We start from the raw sequence: 24,740 nt of genomic DNA on the forward strand, positions 1-24,740 counted from the left end.
TAAACTCTGGGGTGAAATCGTTGAAATCAATGTATGCAGACAAGCAATAGCGATAAAAAAAAACTGAAAAAACTGCGTTGACGCCTTTTGGAGTTTTATAGACAATCCTCGGTCTGCTTTAACGACTGTCATTGCTTTTAAAGTAGCGTATACGTGCAGTTAAGCGAAGGACGTTAATTTCAAGCTGCAGATAATAACTTTCTAAAACAGCCGTCGAGTTCAAACAAGAGAATTGAATGAAATCACCTAAAGAATAATAAGAAATAAAAGAAAAAGTTAACAAAAAAAAAGTCCGAAATCGATTTCACATTTTGCTCGCTTTAGTGAAGTTTGGCATTTTGTTTTTGTTACGGCTTGTTTTTTTTCCGCTTGTGTTTTCTTTCTTTAAGAGTAAAGGGATGTTTTGCTTTTTGTTTGTGTTTGTTTTTCTTACTGGAAAAAAAAGACAAGCAGAAAAAATAAATTGTGTCCCCTAGCTCCTGCCCCGAAAATAAAAAAGGTAGAAGGGATGTCTTTTAAGTTTTAAGATAAAATAAACATTGAAAATTTATTTACGGCAAATTAGGACAAGCAGCAAACAAGAGATATAACGCCATTTTATTGATCAAATAAAGTAAAGAGGTAACAAGTTTTAAAATGTTTTTTTAACGTCTTTGGTTATAAAATAATCTTTCGCTAATTTACAAAAAAAAATTTGAAAGGAATTTATTCAGAATCAACCATACTGAGGAAAAACGTATGGTCAAAATTGCCAGAATATGGTTAAATTTACAGTGTTTCTGGCTCTATGTGAACACCAAAAAGCTCGGTAATTCTACCGCATTTGATAATGGTTAATTTTGGTTAAATTAACCATAAAACATAGTGTCGTACAACAAAGCATAGTACATGTGTGATAAAATTTAGTAAATGTTGCAAAATTTGGTAATTTTATCATGATTCCTAAGTGCATGGCATAAAATCCATTTATTCGGTTACGTTTACTCCTCAGTTTTGTATTATAATTTGTGTAAAATAATTAAGCGGTACAATTTTTAACTGTTATTAAATAATAATCTGTTAAATTAATGAGCATGAATAATACAAATTTTACCATTAATGACTTGATATAAAATGATGAAATAATTGCAAACTATTGACAATTGAAACAATTAAAAGCCAAATAAATAAATCATTCAAAAAAAACTTTATTCTTAACTAGAAATAATCCATCTGTAAATTCCACTATTTATATTTGACACCAACATCTTAAAAGCTCATGAAATGAAAGTTTCTCGAATTTGAAATATGAAAGGGATAGATTACACAAATTAACTTCTATGCAACCCAACATCCTGTTTTCCACTAAATGCTTGGTTTTCTTAGATTAAGATTATTTCAATGAATATAAAAGACGCACTGTGAACCAGAAAGTGTTAAATAGGATTTAAACGTAATGAGAATAACATAGGTTTTGATTCCTTGAAAATTTGATTAAGCACTTTCTTGAAATATTAAGATAGGGGAGAGTCGGTTTAGCCCCGCCCACTTAAGGAGTAGGGGAGAGTGGGGTCAATTGTATCAGGGTACGATTGTAACAGAGCAAAAATTTCGAGTNTTCCATTGTTTTATCATCTAATTAAATAATGCAAAAAGAATGAACCAAAAAAAAGAATAGTTTAACTTAAAAAAATACAAATTAAAAGAAACATGTTTTTCAGCTCTTTTCAAAATGTGTTGGGTAGTCCCGCCCAGTTACAAAAATTATTTTTTTTTACTGTTTTTTCAGATGTAAATGAAAATGACCAATGTATTGACAATAGATAAACCTCATTTATCATTTTTATCACAATTACATGAGTATTACTTGAGTATATCAAATACTTGAGTATACCACAAATATTTTATCATAAATACTTGAAACTTTGAAAGTAATCTTTTTTAATATAAAATTTAATGTCCGATGGCCCATTGACTTGAAAAAATATTCTATACATATGAAATTGACAGTGGGTGGGGGTACCCGCTGGACGGGGATACCCGACACTCCCCTACAAGATTATAGTTTTTTAAAAAAGGTATTTAATGATGAAACGATACGATGATACGATTTGTTATACATGAAACTTACTCTAAGGACAGATATCAAGCACTTTTTGTAATTCATTGTTACCTATTCATAGATATAAACTGAAACAAGTATTTTATATATTTAATGTAATTTTGTTAATTTTTAAAAAAATGTTTTATTTTACATTACATTGAAAAAAAATGTATGATCAAAACTACCAAAAAACGGCAAATTTTTACCGAAGTGCTTTGGTAATGATTTTAGTAAAACGAACAATAAATAATGGTTTTATAATATGTGATAAAATTTGATAAATGTGGTACAAACTTCGGTAATTTTGTCATGATACCTTTGAGCATGGCATAAAAATCATACATTCGGTTAAATTTACTTTTCAATTTTGTATTTTTTGCTAAAGAGGTGGTAATAAGAGCTATAATTTTGAAAACCAGAATTTCTATTAAACCTTTACCATATGAACGGAAACATTATCCTCTGAATAATTTGATACCATACATTTTAGTTTCATCAACCATAATTATGGCTCTTTTTATCAGAAATTTTATTGACATACAGAACTATAATTTTACCAAGAAAAGGTTTTTCCTTGTATTTAACTTGTTAAAAATACTAATAATAATTGAACATAAACTTTTGCTAAGTTCACATTTAAAATACTTGTTGTTATACATATTGATATCTTGCAATATATTATGAATTGTAGATTATATATTAAAACAAGCATTATACATAGTTAACGTTAGTTTGTATATTTTTTTTTTAAAAATGCTTAACTTTATATTATTAAGCCTGTTAAAAATATTCTTAATAGTCTCAAATTATATTTTATTGAATACTTTTTCCTTTTCCATAAATTTTTATTACATTTAATGAATTACAGAAAATTCATTTATTACGTTATCTTAATTATAATAATACATAAATATGTAAGATAGACCTAGACAAAACCAGGTAAGTGAATAAAATCGGGACGCGATTTTTTAGTCCACCGGCCACTAGCAACCCATTCTCCTGTTTAGTATAAAGGAAAATAAAGGAAAAGTTTAATCATGAATTTTTTTTTAATTCTAGTGACATATTTCAAAAGAAATAAAAGTTTGCATTATAATTGAGACAAACTAAAACCAAGAGGTAAATTTCCAACAGAGCGAGTCGTTACAGGTTTCCGAATTAGCAACCGAGACTCGGCATATTTGACTTGACTACTGCTACAACAGCAATTTGTCAGAAATCGCAATTTGCTCAGAATTTGGAGGAAAAAAAATTGCAGACAGACACCTTGCTATTTAGAGGGGAATGAAAAACGGAGTAGGCTATTTCTTAGTCGACTCCAGCGTTTTCCAAAATTTGATTAGAAAAGTTATGATTTGAGAAGTTTTAATTCCCTGAATATTTTTCAGTTGAGTTCAATCTGATTAAGCCTTTTTTAACTATTTTTTACCAGGATTTAAAAAAAATGCTAATCCTTTTTCTTAAAAAAAAAATGGCGCTGTCCTACAGCACCAGGGCGTGTTCAAAGATGGCCTGGTAGCTATATTCCATAGTACTCTAAGACGAAATTTCTGGTTTATAGGAAACAGTATTTCAACTGTAAGTGACAGAAACAAACACCCAGTAGTATTTCTATGGTAATCAAAGTTTTACCTAGCAATTATGTTCCTAAATCTGATAAACTTACTACAATAAAGTCAAAATATATTCCCTATGTTACTTGATTTTTATACCCTTGTATGCATTTTAGTGCAGGAAGGTTGTTACAACAAATAAATTTTTTCCCTTATTTCACACATATAGAATAAGAATAAATTTTTTAATCAAATAATTATAATAATTATGCAGTATTATAATTATAATGTAGTAATTTGTTATAATTATTAATAATTATAATATTTATTAATTTTGGAGATAAATAACTATGTTATTGTGCAAAAAGGAAAAGAAGCAGATTTTTTTTCACAAAGGAAAAGAAAACAGATTTTTTTGCTGAGTTTCTTAAAAAAATCCTTAAGGATCCAGTTTTGCCAGATTTTCCTTGATTTCAAAGAAACACCTTTCCTTGATTGTAAAGAAATTTTTTAATATAAATATAAAGTAAATTTAAATAAATATAAAATATAATTTTAATAAACGTAAAAATTATAACTAAAATGATGTTTCATCCTAAGTAACACTTCAAACTAATACTAGAAAAGTTCTATTCTAATTATCAAAAACATTTGATTTTGGTTGATGTATTTTTCGGTATATTAATTCTTTAAACACGAATGAATATCATTAGATAAAATGCTTTTAAAAGGTAAGAAAAAACAGAGGTATAAAAAGGAAATAGGATAAAGTCTTAATCATTAGTTTAATACTCAATTAGCAAAGTTACATAAAAATATTATTTCATTTTTTGGAAACATGAGCTGCAGAAAATTTTTATCTTCACTAAGAGGAATAAAAAAATATTGAATGAATTATTCAATATAAAATAAGGTGAATTTATTAAATTAGAACTTTGCTCAAAAAGTAATAGGAAAATAAGTTATATAAATATTTTTTAAGTTTAAATTTTAAATTTCATTGAAAGACAACTTTTTTCAACTAAGTCAATAAGCTTATCAAAGTTATTTTTGTTTTAGACAAATATCATCATTTTAAGTGTATTCAGTTAAATTTTTCCAAATTTTTTTTATCGAAACAACAACTCTTTCAACGTTTAATTTTTTTTCTTTTACAAGAAGCAAAGAAAAACTAAAATTGAAACCATTGTTTATACAAATTAAGTAAATAATACTTTCATTTGAAAATAATTTCTTTGAAAAAATAATATTTTAGTATGATAAAAAATGAAGAATCTTGATTTGATTTTATATGCAAAGCTTTGAACTAAAAAAAAGCATCTTGAAATTAGTTTCCTTTATTTAATGTAAAACTTAAACACGCATCGAAATTAAATTTGATGTTTATTTCAAATTTATTTAAAAAAAACGCAATTAAATTAGACTGTTTGCACCTGAACCATACTTTTGTTTGATAACATGATAATAAACTATTTATATTGGGTTCTAACAACTAAATTTATAGATAACTTTTAACTTGACTCATAATAAACATTTAAATGAAACTATATCTCAAGCAATTAGTTGTAAATAATTTAACAACTATATACTGCCCAAATAATAACTATGGCTTAAGAAAAACATATTATTCTAGAGACAAAATTAATTATACCAGTCAAATGTGTTATTTCTGTCAAAAAAGAGAAGAGAGAGTTTGGATGCACCGATTAAAACTTTTTCTTCATTCTAAAAAGGAAGTCATTAATTAACTTGTACTTTAACAACATCAAATAATGGAGGAATTATCGTTTACTAAATTAGGTGAAAGGCGAAAATTTTAGCGCCAAGTAAGAATTGATTGCCAATTTGGGCATGTAAGCATAGTCGTTAATAAGTAACTCTCAGTGGATAAAAAATAATTTGATTTAAGCGTCATTAACTTATCTAAAATTATTACACAAGGAATTTTAAAAGCTGATATCATTTTAGCTATTTATTCTGCTCAAAAGGCTTTTTTGTGGTAAAAAGCGTTCTCTATAATAAACTAATTTTGCTTTCTTTTATCGCAGACAAAATTACAAAAGTAAAATTTGTTTCATTTATAGTCACGTTTTCCATACCTTAGATAATTTTTAATTTAAATCATTTTTAGATGAAAAATAACTTATGGTTGCTGCTGCTGCAATATTTTAATCACATTATATTTTTAATTTTTGTATTGAAGAAACATGATCAAAAATATGGTCATAAATTTCAATTTTACTTTCAAAGACTTAAATGTGATAAGAGTAGGTTGGAAAAAAGAGTTCTAAAAACTTTAAATATCCAGGAATGTTTCATTCACTCTTAAAAATAAAATTCATATTTTTGACCATGCACCGATTAAACCTTTGTATTATGATATTTTTGATAATAATTTCGTAGCGAAACATGACACTGCTACGTGCTGTCCGCAAGAAACATTAATAATGTATCAGGCAATAGCGCTCTACGTAGCGGACAGTATCAAGTTTAATAATATTAGAACCGGTATATATAACTCGCAAACCAACAGCTATGAATCAATGATCTAAACCAGTGTTTCCCAAAGTGTGGTAAGCGTACCCCCAGGGGTACGAGAACAGTTTAGTGGGGTAACGCAGTGGGTTATGTCTTGCAACAAACGAAAATAACAAAAAAGAATTTTAAAAACAAAACTAGCCATTAAAATTTACAATTAGGCATTTTTCTATTGGCTATTTTTTGCTGAGTTAACAGTTAATAATTAGTGGTGTCAACAACCAGTTGTGATTTTTAACTTTTGTGCAATTTTCTTATAGTGAAAAATACATTCATTTTTTCAGTGGTACACAGCGTTACAAAAAATTTAGAAAGGGTACACAAAAGTCATAAGTTTGGGAAACACTGATCTAAACAAATAATTGAAGAGATTTCAGAGTAAACGTTCTAAAAACATGTTTTGCTTCAGAAGTAATATAGGACTGCATTGAAGTAATTCCGGGTTGAATTAAAGTAATCCAGGTTCGAATTAAAGTAATACGGGATGAATTAAAGTAATTCAGTTTTGAATTAAAATAATATAGGATAGAATTTAAGTAATACAGGGTATAATTAAAGTAATACAAGGTTGAATTAAACATACTATGTTCGTTTATCACATTCTGTATTGTTCTATACTGTCAACGTCTCTATAATGTTATGCAAATCAGTTTTTAAACCTTGCAGTCTTATCGGCATCGGTTGATTCCTTATTATGTTTTTGCCGTAACTCAATCAATTGGAAATCACATGACGTAAAATCTGGAATGGTAAATTTATCATAGGAATGTCTAAAACATTGTTTATCTGCCAAAGATTGCGAAAAAAATCTGTAAGAATTAAAAGAACGAATTTGCAATTAATAATAAATCATGTAATAAATTGATCACATTACAAACATTTGCGAGAATCTTTTATTACACGACAAAATTACTAAAATACAATTTTTTTATAGATCTTTAATCCCATATATCGTAATATATGAAATTTTTAAAATTTAACCATTTCTCTGTGCTAACTGCTTTGGTGTAACACAGTATAAATTTTTTTAAACTCATTTGAGTTTTAAAAGGATTGTTTAAAAAAAATAAAATCTAAGAATAAACACAATTATAAACATAAAAAGAAGATGCCAGTTGATGGGATGAACCAAATAGCTTATTGGACAGCTGATCATTGCTATATTCGTTAACGACGTCTCAAATAAACTCCGCATTCAAAATCCTCTGCGTAGGAGTGAAATGACGAAATTATAAACATCGATCGTCACATCGATTTAAGTGTCTAGAAAATATATATAACAGTTGTTTGGTACTTTATTATGGCATAAAACTATTAAATGCATCAAAATTTAAAAATCCTATTTTCTCTTTATTAAACAATTAATAATAATTCCTTAAACAATGCAAAAAAATGATTTTTTGCTGCGTATAACTGCATATTTTTTTAATATTTATTAACTACTAGTGGCCTGCGCCCCCTGCTCGCTAACGCTCGCCAACCCCCGAAAATTGCTACGCAATCTTATATGGTTTGTTTCGCGTACCAAGATCGCTTCGTTCGCTACTAACTTAGGTACATTGCAAATGCACACAATTCTAAGAATTCAAAACAATCATTCAAATCCATATAACAACTTTTTTTTTTAAAAAAAAATTACATCTTTTTAGTAAATACTAAGTCATTAAAATAAATTTGAATTCAAATAAATGACATGTAATTCGTTAAACCTATTAGAAATGTGCTATAGTATAATTCGTGATATAAATCAAAAATCGTCAAATAAATTCGTAATATATAAATTCGTGAAAAAAAGCGCTTTCGACAAAATACTAAAATAGAGATCTATCGACAAAGACTACTCACTTCTGCCTAGCTTAATAGTATGAGATTGCCGCAGCTGATGCTCTCTGGTTATTTCAGTTTCCGTTTTTAAAAGCGCTATATGTTGAGTCACCTCAGATAGATTTGGCATGTGACATTTTTAGCGGCAATCATGGGTCGATTCGCCGTGTAACAGAAATAGTAGCGTAAGCAAAACAAAGCAAACGTTGCCACCGGCGGAAAAGAAATACAGCCAAAATTTGGGAGCCACGTAAGAGAATTATATATATTAGATATTTAGATCTATTGGTAAACAGAAGTGATTTTTCTAAGTAATCATTTTTTTAAATAACATTTATGTTGTTATAACGTTATATTGTTGAAACAAATTTGATGAGTTCACATCCTTAATTTAATATTTTCACTTACCAAACGGTAGGATATATTAAAAATTTTTTTTTTGCCTGCATCTCATTGTGCATGAAGCTGATCCTTAAGTTCTAAATCATTTAACAGATCTCTTTAACTGTAATTTATAACAGTATATTAATGTTATTTGCTCAAAAATAATAATTGTTAGACCACCTTTCTAAATAACTTTATCTTAAAATGTAAGGTAGATTTACATTATAATACTAATAAAAAAACAGCAATTCTCTTAGTTTTAAACTCTTGAATTAAAAGCGTAATAATAGCAGTACAGGAAAATAACTTTAAGTTAGGGATTCAAAAATATTTAAAGAAAAGCATGACTTTTATTAATTTTATGCTGACTACAACCAAAACAATAAGGAGACGAATGAGGAAAAACTGGATCACACCACGTGATTTTCTGGCCAATAAAAATGCACCGACAACAATGGAAAACTGCGACACCATCATTAGAATTTTATATATAGTAAGAAACACTGTAAAAAATACCAGTTGTTTCTTAACTGTTAACTTTTTTTAACGCTTAACGAAATTTAACGTCATTTAGTTTGAAGTCATTTTGTTCAGAAAACGGTTTTTTCCTGTTTTTCATCCTAATTACAAACCGATAAAAACCGCAAAATGAAATTCCAGTTTTGGCCATGCAGTTTTGCGTCACGTAATGTAACTTTACCCTTGCCCGAATCATTTTACGACTATTTTCCGTACTTGCTCTTACTTTTTAGCAATTACTTGGTTTGACCATTTGACCATCGTATAAATGAAACTGTGATTTTAAATTATTGTCGAATCAATACAATAATTGAAGCGAAATTCTCACTGTCACACTTTCTTCATAATAAAATATTTGATCAGCAGTGGTTTAGGGGACAGAGTGCATACCCAGGTTCGAATCCCAGCGATGACTGGTCAATATGAGTTCTGCCGACATAAAATAATCACATCTGGTGGTAATACAGATTTACTTCGTAATTTTTGTAATTGAAATCTTATTCCCATCAGGCTTACTTAAGGAGTAAAAACATGTTTTGTAACGATAAAGAAAAAAGAAAGAAAGTCTGATTTCGGATTTCCTTCAAAAAATTTAACGGTTTTGCACAAACAACAGTAAATTTTAAGAGATTTTTGTCTACAGTACATTTATGCTTTTTTTACTGGGAAATTAACTTTTTAGCTAACGGACTTAACGGAAATTCTTAAGTATGTTTAAATAAATTTTTGAAAAAACCATATTGTGTTAAAATTGTTTTTCATCTCTTAAATTAACCTTGAAATAAAAGTTGTCATTTTTATTACATCTAGAATTAATTACAAATGTGTCGGATAATAAAAATCATACCAAAATACATTATTTGTGCCATGATTTGTCGTTAAATTTAAACAAATTCTTATACTACACAAAATACGTTTTTTTTTTTTTGGAAAGAACTTAGAATATTTTAAAAATGTACCCTAAGACTTATATAATTTAAAATTAATTTTTATTGAAGTGATATTGAAACATGTTTGATATATTTTGATTTTTCCCAATTAGTCTGAAATATCACAAAAGAGAAACAGTTCCAACAAACAATAACAATTCGGCTGTTAATTTTAATATTTTAAGTAATTTTGGGAGACCGTCAATTTAAAGACTCTAAAAGGAGAATGTCAAATTCGAAGTAACATAATGAATGCGATGATAAAAACAATAAAAAATATCCCATAATGACCATCATTTATATCTTTAAAACATTATATTTTTAAAATATTTATAAGAAAATTGTGCCAAAAAATCTACACATTAGAGGTTGTAAATTAATATTTAAGCAAAAAATTCTAGACCTAACAAATCACTGCTGAATAAAATAGGACTGAAAGCATCAAAACCTATTTGACTGCTCAAAAAGGAAATAAACGACGGTTATTTAAATATCCTCTAAATTTTATTTAAAAAACAATTTTTTCTTCATATATTTCAACCACACTTGCTTCATTGGTGTCTCCGTGGAATCAATAGCGTTTTTATTTTTGTCCATCTTAAAAAAGGATTCCGAAAATATATATATTTAAAACTATAATTTCAGAATGCCATGTTGTATACTCCTTAGTTAATTCTGAGGAAAGTTCTAATCGAGATAAGATCTCATCGTGATTTTGTCACATGAGCTCACCTAGTCTTTCTTCTTAAATGGTTTCATTTGATCTTCGCTTTAATTCTATGTGCTCAATCTTCTTAACATAATCTTTGAAATGTTTAAAAGACGTTTAAAAAGTAAATTTTTTGATTGTGATTTCAGAAAATAGGACAATTCTTCATCAAAGTATTCGAAAGTATGTCGATTACATTCTAAGTATGTCGACATAGATAAAGGTGTAATAAAACGATCAACTCTTTATCTATTTCGTTTAATTTGTATGTGATTAAAAATTTGGTTTTAATTATAGTTGTGAATAATTAATTTCAAATTCGTTCAAAGAATATTCTTTTTTTTATTATTTAAAAATATTTAAATTCGTTTCTGACATTTTTACTCTATCTACTCTACTTTCAATAATATCGTTTTTTATCTAAAATGTTTTCTTTTTCGGTTCTTTTAAATTTGTTTTATATTATGTTTGCTGCCCATGAGCTATTAAAAAAATAAGTTGCGAAAAAAATATATTAAAAGTACTATAAAGTATGGAATAAATGGTTATCTGCAGGTTTTTTAAACTACACATACACTGAAGAGCCAAAAAAACTGGTATAGCTGCCTAATAACGTGTAGGGTCCCTGCGAGCACGCAGAAGTGCCGCAACACGACGTGGCATGGATTCGATCAATGTGTGAAGTAGTGCTGGAGATAATTGTCACCATGAAACCTTCAGGGCTGTCCATAAACCAGTGGGAGTAAGAGGGGGTGGGGATATCTTCTGAACATCACGTTGCAAGGCATCCCAAATATGTTTAATAATGTTCATGTCTGGGGATTTTGGTGGCCAGCGGAAGTGTCTAAAATCAGAAGAGTGCTCTTGGATCCTCTCCCAGACATGAACATCATTGAACATATTTGGGATGCCTTGCAACGTGATGTTCAGAAGATATCCCCATCCCCTCTTTCTCCCACTGGTTTATGGACAGCCCTGCAGGATTCACTGTATCAATTATATCCAGCACTACTTCACACATTGATCGAATCCATGCCACGTCGTGTTGCGGCACTTCTGCGTGCTCGCAGGGGCCCTACACGATATTAGGCAGGTATACCAGTTTTTTTGGCTCTTCAGTGTAGTTCAACTTATGATGTTAAAAGTAATTTGCTACTTTCTTTCTTGGAAATCATTAATTATTCCACTCACATTCTAAACAATAATAAAAAATACTTTACTGATTTTCTTAAATTATTACGCTATCAATTTTATTCTATTCTATAATTTGTATTTATAAGCTAACGAAAATAGTGATGAAATAACTGCTTTAGCAATCAGATATGTCGCCCTCATGATTTTACTGCTTCATGGCTCTTCATTTCCATTAAGTAATATTTTATAAAATAGAAGTTAGGTAAATAAAAGTAAGTACATTTTGTTAAAATGAAGTTACTGAATTAACTTTAACACATAATATTGAACAAATTTCCCAAGAAATTTTCAAAGTTTCAAGGCATTGGCTTCACACTAAGCTTCATTTCAAAAGCATAGCCTAATAAAAGCATGAATTTATGGAACAAAAATTAAAGTCGATGAATCTAATAGATTTCAATAGTTGTTAAATCTTCAATTTTGTTAAGTAGACTTAAAAAGTAATCCGATAGACTTAAAAATAACTAATAGATTTAAAAAATAATCTGACTAAAATAAATAATTATATTTTTTTTTTCGAATTTTTAACGGAAATACAAATGACGAAAAATATACAAATCCTACATACATACATATTTGACTTCGGAAAGATCTTATGGAGAAAAAAAAGAATAGTTAAAAATAAATTAAAGATAAATAAATAAAAAAAAAATTTGAATTTCGAAAATAAAAAACTAAATTGAAATTTATATTCTTTATGCAAATAAGCTTCTAATCAATGACGCCTTTTTTTTCTTTTTTTTGTACTTTACTTTGTTTTTGAAAAGTAAGTATGTCAGTGTTGCCAAATTTAGGTTGATAAAAACTCTCAATTTCGGGGCTTTATAAATCAAAACTATACGTAGATAAGACTTGGATAATCTATAGCACTTTGCAAATTTTTATGTATTTCTTTGTGATTAATAATCTCTTTATTTATTTTTATTTTTTTAACAGAGGGAAAAACAAAAATAAGCTTTAAATTCCTGACTTCGTTTCCGATTTAATTCTAATTTGTCTTTTTCTCTTTTCTTTACAGTATTCGTGACAGTGATTTTGCTCTACAGTTCTAATAGAGTTGTTGGTAAGTAAGAAAATTTAATATTTTAAAAGGTAATATTTTAATTATAATTTATATCATAATATATATTTGTGTGTAATACATGTATTCACCATTCTTAGAAGTACTAAAATTTAATGATTATATTTTGGCTAAAATTATAATTAGAGTGAGAATGTAAATTAAGTAATAAAAATATTAAATAACTTAATATTAACAAAAATATTTAATTTTTAAAATAAATTTTGGGTGAACTAGTTTTTGAATTGTTTATTGAATATTTTAGATTTGTTGAAATCGTTCCCGAGATACAGCGAAACCTTAAAACTTGAAAATACAGTTAAAAAAACCTAAAACATCTATTTCTTGATTTAAAATTCGATTCTCGATTGATTTTAATATTGATGGATTAAGATTACATCTCAGCACGTGAAAATTAATTCATTAGATAAAAAGTTATTAAGGTGTTCCGTACTTTTTATTTAGCTCTTTTTTTACAACTTATTCAGTGCTTTCTCAAACATTGTCAAACGTTGATTTGCTAAAAATACAGTGTCTCGTAGTTCAGCGGATATATTTGATTCTTAAAAACCGAAAGTTATTTTGAAACAACATTCTGTTCCATTATTTTCACTTACGTGGTCCCCTATCTAAGGAGAATAATCTCGTGACGCGCTGTTGTTTTATCAGTTATTCTCAACCATGCTAATGATCCCGAGACTGATGGATTTTTAAAAGTTAAACAGTTAAGTTCCATTCTCACTGCATGCGATTCACGCTCTTCTGATCTCCACCGACGGAGAATGAGAACCTGATTGATGAAATATATTATCCAGCGAAAAACTCGCCAGTCTGATTCCCTTTCTGTCTTAACGACGTCCGGAGGATCGTGAATCGCATACAGTGTGAACGGTCCCTTAGAACCTCATTTAAAATTGGGCAGTTACAATTTTGCATTAATTAGCTATTCCTAAATGTTCATGGTATAAAAAGTATATAAACTTACGATGCCAGTACTTTTCCTTGTTTGCTTAACATTTACCATGAATAAATCGTATGGTGGGAAAATTGGTAGGGAAAAAGAGATAAGTATGAGTTAAGAATTACGTAGTCATTAGCTAGATTTGAAAACAAAAAATCTGTTTAATAAACTGACTCACAAGTCACTGTATCATGTCGTCACACATTGAAAACACATTTAAAATATGATAGAAAACTGGTTGTGATGTCATGATATAGGAATAACCACCATTTTCTCTTATTGATTAGTCTAAATTATTTTTCCCATGTATTTTATGAGTGAAACATTACTGTAGGTACATTTCAGAGTAATTTTGCTGATTTTTTTTTTGCAGTGAAGCATTTTTGAAAACATATCTTTATTTATTCATTTTAAGTTTCAATATTCTCTGCTTTATTATCTAGAGAGTCTTCTATCATTGTATTACTTAGTTGGCATGACTAAGGTGTAAAAAAAGTTTAGAAACAGTCAAATATCTCAAGAAATATACTTCAAATCGAAATAGTGAAAATATAGAAATTCAGTTTTTTTTTTTTAATAGCTATAGAATAATACAAAATTTGAACTTTCACCCTTATCATCTGGGGTCGGAGTGACTGCTACTTTGATATCCTAAATATTAAATCCTATTTTTCGTAGCAAATTTGGACTCTCCAGAAGAAAAAAATAACTCATATTTGACATATAGATTATGTATTTTGCGTCACAGATGACGCTGCAACAAAATAGGATACAACTTGTTTAAAACGGCGAATCTTAAGTCCCGTTAGATTAAGAGCATACAAATAAACATGTTTTAATTTATTTATTTTTAACAGTTTCAAAAGTTTTTTTTNCTCGTACAACCGCTTCACTGGCGGCAGCAGACAACTTTAACTTGGTGGCCCATTGGGTAGATACAGACTGACGGTATGCGGCTGTTTGTAATGTACCGGCCCAACACTTCCTACAATGTTGGCAAAAGTTCATAGGGTGGCCCAGCAATCAACCCAGCTGACAGTAATTTGCACCTTCACTTTTCAATCAGTACCGTCAGTAATTTCGAAGATGGCCAGAACTTATGTTTTTGCTGGGATAGTACATATAGGAAAAACCACCATGTTCCCTTATTGATTAGTCTAAATTATTATTCCCATGTATTTTATAAGTGTAACATTACCGTAGGTACATTTCAGAGTAATTTTGCAGTGAAGCATTTTTGAAAACATATCTTTATTTATTCATTTTAAGTTTCAATATTTTCTGCTTTATTATCTAGAGAGTCTTCTATCATTGTATTACTTAGTTAGCGTGACTAAGGTGTAAAAAAAGCTTAGAAACAGTCAAGTATCTGAAGAAATATACTTCAAATCGAAATAGTGAAAATATAGAAATTCAGTTTTTTTTTTTTAATAGCTATAGAATAATACAAAATTTGAACTTTCACCCTTATCATCTGGGGTCGGAGTGACTGCTACTTTGATATCCTAAATATTAAATCCTATTTTTCGTAGCAAATTTGGACTCTCCAGAAGAAAAAAATAACTCATATTTGACATATAGATTATGTATTTTGCGTCACAGATGACGCTGCAACAAAATAGGATGCAACTTGCTTAAAATGGCGAATCTTAAGTCCCGTTAGATTAAGAACATACAAATAAACATGCTTTAAATTTTTTATTTTTTTTAACAGTTTCAATTTTTTTTTTTTTTTTTTTTTCTTNTTTTTTTTTTTTTTTTTTTGCTATCTAATATACTTTGTGAAACCGCCATTTTAAGCAACTTGTGCACCATTTTAACTTTTGTTGGTTACAGCCCCTCGGTGAAGCAAAGTGCATAAACCAATAAGTTGAACAGGGATTCTTTTTTTCTTGAGAATCCGAATCTCAATAAAAAATAGCGATCCATATTAAAAATTCAAAGATAGGGGTAGAATTGCATGGCTTTTAAAACTAATGAATTTGTCGACCTTCACTTTTTTGATCCGATATAAATTTCTGGAAATATTTGACAGTTTCCAAACTTTCTTTTACACCCTGTAAAGTTTGCCACACTCAATTTGAAGTGCACGCATAATGCATTTACATAAAAGAACTCGTTTATTTGGAAATTGGAGTCTCTGCCAAGTACTTCACCCTAGAACTTAGTCATGATAATTCCTCAGTTTTTTAATTTTACTGAAAAAAGTTTTGAAACCTTCTAATCTTTAATTTCATACTATAATTGTTTTGGGAAAAATATCGCGTTCAAGCAACACTACTTAATTTTAAAAAAATTATAATTCTTAGTGCATTTTTTAAAAAAATTGCAAAACGTGTGATGCTAATATAATAATAACAATGTGTGGGAACGTTCCGGTGGCGCAGGAGGTCAAAGCGTTGCTCACACCGCTTGTGGAGAGTTGGGTGACACGAGTATGATCTGGGCAAACAACAAAACAGTCCATGTGTATACGCAGCAAGGTGCACGTTAAATTTGTCGTGTCTGAAAGTCCTCTCTCAATTGGTATTTCTAAACTTCAACACACCATTTCAAAGAAAATTGTTTTACATTGACTCATTTAACATTATGAAAGCTTCAAATTTGACATTTTGGTTGGAAAAAATACTTTTAAGGTATTCACTGAAAACTTTTACACTAATTTATGTTAATTCTTGTCATTACCCAGAATTGCAAATTCACTTTAAAAAATTTAACAGGAATCTAATCTAAAATTAATTATTGTCTGAGCTTTAAGTTTAAATTAGTGTTATGGTCCCATGTCTTTAGAAATGCCCATTATAGTTTTTGTATTCATAGCTTTCACTTTAGCTTCTGAAGTTGGCTTGTATCTCTAATACCGATCATCGACCGAACTATATCAAAGAGAGTTAAAACAAATAAGCAACTTCTAAGATAGAAACAAAAAAAGCAACAACTAAAACCCAACAAAATAGCCTGTGTAGTCTAGCTATCTAATCAGATGATGGACCAGGCAGCATACACAGATACAAGTATCGCGCAAGCAGACTTAACTTCGACGCCCTATCGCAGCGTGCCTCTGACAGCAATGTGGCTATAGTTTCTCATTAGTTGATGCCACCGAGGAGAGCAAAATAAAGTACAAATATTTTCTTTGTTACTAGCTCTGTTCTAGTGTGGGGTAGAATGGTCTCCCTGGTAACGAGACTGTTCTGATGCGTATGCTGTTCGATCTATTTTTTTCCCTTTTTTTATATCCCCGTAAGATATAGAGGGAAATGCTTGATTTTTTCCCCTTCATTCCCGGTGAGGCTACAAGTTCTTTTTAAGAAACGATAACTTAATTACTTATGAACAACATTAATATGTAATAGGCGTTTTTCTCCAAACTGATGAAATTTTTTGGTATTTGTGGAAATACATGTTTTTTTTATCTTTATGGGCTGGTCTTGATTGCAATTTGTGAAAGAAATATTTTCTTTGCTAGTTCATAGGAACTACTTGGTTTTTATTGTTTTTGCTATGATTAATATGAAAATATTGGGAAAAACTATCAATTGTGTTTGTTTTAATTACTTAATTTGATTGTTATTGTTGAGTCGTAAAACCCGGTTCAATTTTTTAAAAAAATCAGGCGGCTTTTGAAAAATAAAATTTTTAATTTCGTTAAAAATTTTCCTGATTTAGAATTATTAAACACGTGTTATCAAAGACATCACATTTTTAAGAAAATTCTACATTTGAGAATACTTTTTTGCAACATGTGTGAACCACAGCAACTTCTTCAAAATTTTAAAAACCTTAAAGATTCGGACTAAAAAGAGTGACCAAAATATGTGGTGTATAGCAAAGCCACAGTTGTCACAGCACTAGTTTTTTTGTTTTTTTTTTCTCCAGATGATTTGGCACTACTTCTGTTTTTTGATGAAGTTGAGTTTATACATTGAAAAAAAATATGGACAAAACTGCAAGAATACGATATAACTTACCATGTTTCTAGCTTTATGGGAATACAAAACTCTGTGATTTTTACCGAAGCACTTTGCTTATGATTTTGGTAAATTAACAATAAAATATGGTTTAATAATATTTGATAAAATTTGGCATTTGTGGTCAAACATGATAATTTTTATCATGATAATACCTTCCTTTAAGTCTTGAATAAAAACCATTCATTCAGTTAATTTACTTTTCAATTTTGCATATTTTACTGAATGTGTAGACATAAGAACTGTAAATTTGAAAAATTTCAAACCTTTAAGGTATAACATGTATATAAGGTAAGGTCAGTAATATAAAACCTTATAAAATAAGGTTTTATTTTACTAACATTTTCATAAGTCTCTTTATTTATAATAATAAAATGAAGAGTTTGCCCGTCTCTGTGTGGGTCACTTATAAATTCAGAACTGTTTAAATTAGTTTGAAATTTTCAATTAGTGCGTTCGGTAAGGCAGTATAATAAATGGAATTTTTTTATTGGCTTAGAACTCGGCATTGATAGAAATGAAACTATGGATGATTTTTTTTCTTTCAACTATTTTTAAGCTTACATCAGTAATATTTGCTAACTTATAACTCTCATTAAAAAAAGTTTTTTTGCGCGTAATTTGAATACTACATGAATATTAAATTATTTTTTATTCGCTATGTCTAAAAAACTCAATGATCAGCATGAACATGATATCATTAGAAGATTACGTCACCAAGTTGGTATTCTAAAATTATTTGAAGACACGTTTTTGTTTTGTTTATAGCTATGTTTTTAAAATGTGAATCTCACTTTTATTAGTTCGAAAAAGGCTTGATTAAATTTGTTATTAGGTAGTAATTTAATTTAAAAATATGAATACGTACTAGAAAGCAAAATTAATCAAGAAAAGTTACTTATCCTTTTAGAGGTACCGTAATAAATCGTCTTATTATTATTGACTCCAATGATGCTTAATTTATTTTGGTACTATGTACAAATTGAAATAAAAAAAATAACCTGTGTACTAAAAAAACATTGATGGAAAAGCAAAAAATTTAATTATTTTAGATGTCAATAAAGCTTAATTAGTTCTGGTAATAAGTACTTATTTTATTTTATTTACAACCATTGTTGAGCAGTTGACCCAATCCTGAGTTTACAACTACCAATGTTCAACTCCGTAGCCACCACCCAATCCAGAAGACAACGAATTCTTGGTTCAAGTATTGGGAGAATTTGTATTTGTGGAGGTTATTTTGATTGAACTAACGCGCGTTTGCGTTACATGAAGAGGAAAATTACTAAAACCTTCCACGGTTAGCCTACTACGGCAAGGGGACTCTAACCCATGATCCGTCAACCACTGAGGATATTTTACATCGGCGCTGTGGTTGGTGCGAGCCAGGTGCGGAATTTGTATCGACCAGCAATCTGGGATTCGAACCCGGTTATGTTAAAAAAAAAGGTTATGTACCATAAAGCAAAATTAATAAAGAAATAGTCTTAAATCTGTTTAAAAAACGTAAAAAATCAGCATATAATAACTGACCTTTTAAATGCTTAATTAATTTCGGTAATAATTTCTAATTGAAATTGAAATAAGCTATGTTAAGAGCAATATATTGTACAAATCCGTTTAAGAGAAGAGTAAAAAATTGCCAACCATTAATTGGCTCCAATCATGCTTAAATAATACGGGTAATAAGTACTTAATTAAAAATTAATGAAGTACTTATTAAAATTAATTGAAATTAAAAAAAAAATAAGCAAAAAAGATTTTTCTATATAATTTAAGTATTATACCGCAAAATTAATAGAGAATTTGTACTAATTCTCTTAAGACAATTCATAATCATTGACAATTCATAATCATTCATAACAATTCATAATCATTCATAACAATTCATAATCATTCATAACAGTTCATAATCATTCATAACAATTCATAATCAATGACCCTCATAATCATTGACACCTATGATTCTTAATTCATTTTGATAATAGGCACTGCTGGTTTTATGGTGATTTGTGCATATTTTAAAAGGCACCAAATCTGAAAATATAGGTACGGCTTTATACTAACGTTCTTGCTACATATTAAAACTGCAACAATACAGGGAAGCTTTAATACAGGATGCTGTCTAAGGAGGATTTTTACGGCTTCTCTTTTAATGGATAAGTACCAGAGAAAATCCCGTGATTGTTGTAAATTTTGACTATCATGAATTGGCTTCAAGCAATAGCATCATGGCATGATTAAACCATGGTCAGGTATTGTATACAATATCAAATGTCAAACCGATAATGTATGAAATATGCTTGTTTTATACCTTTAATTGGTATTAGTATGATTTATTAGAGTTAGTTGAAGCCGTTTCCAAGTTTAACATATATGGTCAACTTCTAAATATGTAAGGATCTTTTTTTAGTTATTTATTTATTGACATCCTTTTTTTTTACTAGACCTTTTTAGTAATCACCAAATATTATTAACAATAGCAAAATTAACAGGTAAAATAACCCGGCAGAGATGAATAAGCCATTCCATGCCTTATCATTTCCTACATTTGTAATTTACTTTTCTTTATAATTTGAAAAATGGTTAATCTATGTCATCACATTCGATAATAAAGCAATAAATTGTGATTGGAAATGAAACTTGATATCAAATATGAGATATTTTCACATTCGAACGTTAAATGTTTTACAAAAATATAGAATTACACAATAAAAAATTTTAATTTATTTTTAGCTCACTTTTTGGCATGAAGGCATGATTTTTCCTAAAACTAACAACGAAGAATAAAAAATGAACATAAATTGATAAAATTTTGCTCATAAACAAAACTCAAAATTTTATCTATAACAATTTTTCCACGTAACTATTATATTGTGGTCATGGTAAATTAAAATATTATCTTCGATTATGTATATTCTCTGCCTTTACTCTTTATTCAACTTTTAAAAAATGTTAAAACACTATAACGTGCAAAAATTGTTGAGAAAACACACTTCTTAACTGCCCTACCACACTGTAAATCAAACCTCAGAGTCTTACGACTTTAAACGAGCTAAAAGTGAAGTTAGTTCCTTACATAATCGCCTCGAATATTTTTCAGGGTATTTAAACACTATGAAATTACTTAAGATGTGGCTGCTTGGCATCCCTGTACGAAGCCAAAGTGCCCGTAGCAAATTAGCTCTAACACTAATGTATAAAATAAGCGCCAAGTCCTTACAATGTAGACAGAGGAAAAGAGCTGTATCATGTTTTCTCTCAACGCAAGGGGGCGTGCAATAGGAAGGGCTAAAATAAAAGGGGGCGGTTGAGTGATTATGTATCGATCGGCTTCTTTGGCTAACAACGGAACTGGTGATGTTAGGGGTGGGTTGGCGACGATATTACTTCTTTTATTCTTCTTTTTTTTTTTTTACTATTTTTATTCATTTTTCTGCTTTTATGGGCCATGTGAAAGAGAGATTGCAAGAAAAGAGAACCCGCATAACTTTTCTGCAACATTTGGTATTGAAAAATAGAGAATTGGTTTAAACCTTTCTTTTACTACGCTTTAAACCTGTTAAAAATTCTCACTTAATTTTAAGGGTTAACAATGGTTATTATAAATCTACAAAGTGCAAAGATTACGTGACTTATACAATATTTCAAGCTATAAACTGAAAAAAAAAATTTTTAAAGACCTATAAGTTGATTACATATTTATCGACTAATTATTCATCGATTTATTTTAAAATTTTAGATTAGTACAGCTCAATTCTTAAATATTCTATATTTTGTTTAAGGATCTTACAACCTAACGTTTTAATGCTTATAATAAATGTATCATCTTTTCAGCATAGTATTTGATATCTTCCATTAACTAATATCCGTGTGGAAAAATCGGTTAACGTTTTACCACACATGAATAAAGCTAAACAAAATGTAAAAAAAGGTCTAAATAATAGCATATAAACAAACGAAATACTATAGTATTTGATTCAATATTGACGAAACTCTTCTAAAAATCCTTCCCTATTGGCTATTTTATATCGTTAGGACGTTTTTTTTTTTTTTACTGCATCCTGTGTCTCCTACTTTCAGTGACTGCACAAAGATAACAGTTCTTTTTTATGTAACCAAAACTGTAGTATAGTTTGTCTACAGAACGAACTCCCCCTCGCCACAAACTCTAAGGCCGTCTGCTGCTACAGAAGCACGAAATCGCACATCTTAAAGAGAGGAGCTTCCCTCTCCACTGTTCCATTTCTCTCGATGACCAGAGCCAAAACCTATTTTAAATATCGACCCAACACCCCTGAATGAAATAGTCAAACCTCGTAACCGTAGTCACCACCACTGCTACAGACGAATGGCGAAAGAAATTCTTTCCATAGACAGACTTTATACGGTATATTTAAGCTTTTTTATGTTGTTCAACTTTACATTGGAAAATGCTTTTAATTATGTCAATCTCGACAATTCTATACTAAAAACATTTGCTGGTAAAACTTATAAGGTAAAATCGACAAGAAATACTCTAGATTCAAAAATTTTCAAGCAGAATCATTGTCCAAACAAGATAAGCCATTGTGAAGCAATTCATTGCTAAAATGGTTTCCAGCGGCACATTACTATTCAAAAGCCTGACGTTTATTTTCGATCGTAATAGTTTTTAGAGTCACAAAACATTAAAATTGGAACAAATCTAAAAATGCACAAGAGGCTAATTGAATAAACTCAGAAAAGGTGGTACAAAAATTAATCGAATTTATGAATAAATTGTTGCATTAGTTTTATTTATAATAATGTCCCTTTTTAAGCTGTTTTTAATTTCAATAAGGAAATCAATAAGGATCTATAAGGAGAATTTCAATAAAGATAATTTCGATAAGGATCTAGTGCAATATACATTAAATAGAATGTTAGAAATGGTGATAATTTTTTTTATAAGGTGTTGTTATCAATTTCCTGAATTTACCCACTAACTCGTGAAATTCTTGTGTGTGTGTTACATACCCATTTAAAATGTATGTTACTCAATAACCTCAATAACCTAATAAACTTGGAAGTTTTGATTTGATTAAGAAAGCATCAATGTATAACTATTTTAATTTTCTATAACTTACCTAACATTTCAAATAGGATTTTTTACAAGAATTTAACATAAGGATAAACAATATTTTAATGCAAATACATTTGTAAGAGGATGCAAAGAATTTTTATAATTAAGTTTTCTTTATAGATTAAATTTAAAATAAAAATATATATCCTATGACTTCTTTCTCACGCAATAAAAGTCATAAAAACCATGTTCATCTCTTGAAACTACTTATAATAGACAGTCAAATATGATCTTCTTAAAATCATGTTAGCTCAAAGAAATCGAAAAATTAAAAGTGTTTTCTTCTAAAAAAAACTTCACTTTTCTGGATATTTATAGAAAAAAAATTTTGACCTAAGATATATAAAATATTAACCAATTATCAAGTGCTAGATTGAATTTAGGCAGCTGTTTATACTTTACCAATTATCAAGTATTTACTTAATTGGTAAATTAGAAGTCTAATTAGTATCTTGCACGTAACGTGAACAAATTTAATTTGAAAAAAACAGATTCATGGATAAAACTTTTAAAGTTAAGAAAGTTTTTAAAATTGCCTAACTGATATGTTATTAATACTAATATTTATGATGATTACAAATAAAAAACTTTCTCCAATTTTCACATAACCAAAAATTCATATTCGTAAATTTTTACTTCCACACAGCTCTTACGAAGTCATGATCATGTACATCATTTTATTATTAACACCGCATCAATAGTTAAAGTAAACTATATGTAAATGCTTATGTAAAGTAAGTTAATAATATTAATTATTAAATACAACATTAATATATGATTGTTAAGGAAAAAAATTTCAATTTCATAAAAAAAAACATTTCTAATAATTACTTAAAGGTGGTGCAAGATTTAATAAAATTACACCTGAGGTGTACACAAATGGGATTTCACTTTGAAAGCTATCTATGTAAGCCGGAGGCAAATTACAACAGTCTTTAAATATAGAAAAAATTAAAACTAAATTTATTAAGTTACTTGAAATAAGGTTCTTCAAGAAAAAAGTTGATTAAGTAAGTTGGCCTTTAAACTGAAATGAACCAATATGAAAGATTTGAAACGATAATGAATAAAAAAAAATTACAAATACGATAGACATCGATACAATATTGTATCGATTGTATGGTTACAATGTTTAGTATTATTACAGTAATAGAAATTGTTATTATTACAATAGCATTTTCGTAGAACAATTGGTATTACTTAAAGAAACAGAAATTGTTATAATTACAATAACATTTTCGTACAACAATTGGTATTACTTAAAGAAGCAGAAATTTTTATGATTATAATAACATTTCTGTACAACCATTGGTATTATTAAAAAAACAGAAATTGTTATAATTACAATAGACATTGTTAGATCCACAACAAATATTATTCGAAGTATAATAAGAGTTAATACAATCACAACAAACATTACTACAATGTAGGAGAACAAAAGAAATCAAAAAAATATAATCCTTAAAGTGTAAAATATTGTTATATTTCTTGTTTTAAGGAAGAATGAAGTGCATTGTTCTCAAAAAATAATTGTAAATTGGTTTTAAATGTGAAAAAGTGTCAAACATTTTAAAAACATAATCATTCGGGCTTCATATAAAGGTAGTAGCGTATCTACTATATTAAAATATTTCTCATCAAATCATAAATGGTTTTAACATTATCTGTATTTATAAGGTAATAGTAGAAAGCTTCCTTATTCATAAATGATTAATAAATCAATTTCAGATATGTTTTTAAAAAATTATATGTTCCATTACGCTTTGTTAGTATGATCAGTAGTAGATCTTCTCCTTTCTCTTTAAAGTGGCATACTTTACCGATATGGGGCTCATTTTGACCACTATTGAAATGGTTTACTGTGTCTCATGTAGGCTTAGAGTGAGAAATAGTCAAGAACCTTTCTTTATT

General features: G+C 28.7%; 1 protein-coding gene across 2 annotated transcripts in view; it reads left to right on the forward strand.

The window, feature by feature from the left end:
- LOC107456457 (neuropilin and tolloid-like protein 2) overlaps positions 1–24,740 on the forward strand; it is a 330,240-nt gene that overhangs the window by 155,336 nt on the left and 150,164 nt on the right. For both annotated transcript variants that reach the window (XM_043042842.2, XM_071180165.1), the window contains exon 4: positions 12,752–12,796. In XM_043042842.2, coding sequence (XP_042898776.1) covers positions 12,752–12,796 — 45 coding nt within the window. The remainder of the gene's footprint in view (positions 1–12,751; positions 12,797–24,740) is intronic.

This window comes from Parasteatoda tepidariorum, chromosome 4 (genome assembly GCF_043381705.1).
Source record: "Parasteatoda tepidariorum isolate YZ-2023 chromosome 4, CAS_Ptep_4.0, whole genome shotgun sequence".
Lineage (NCBI taxonomy): Eukaryota > Metazoa > Arthropoda > Arachnida > Araneae > Theridiidae > Parasteatoda > Parasteatoda tepidariorum.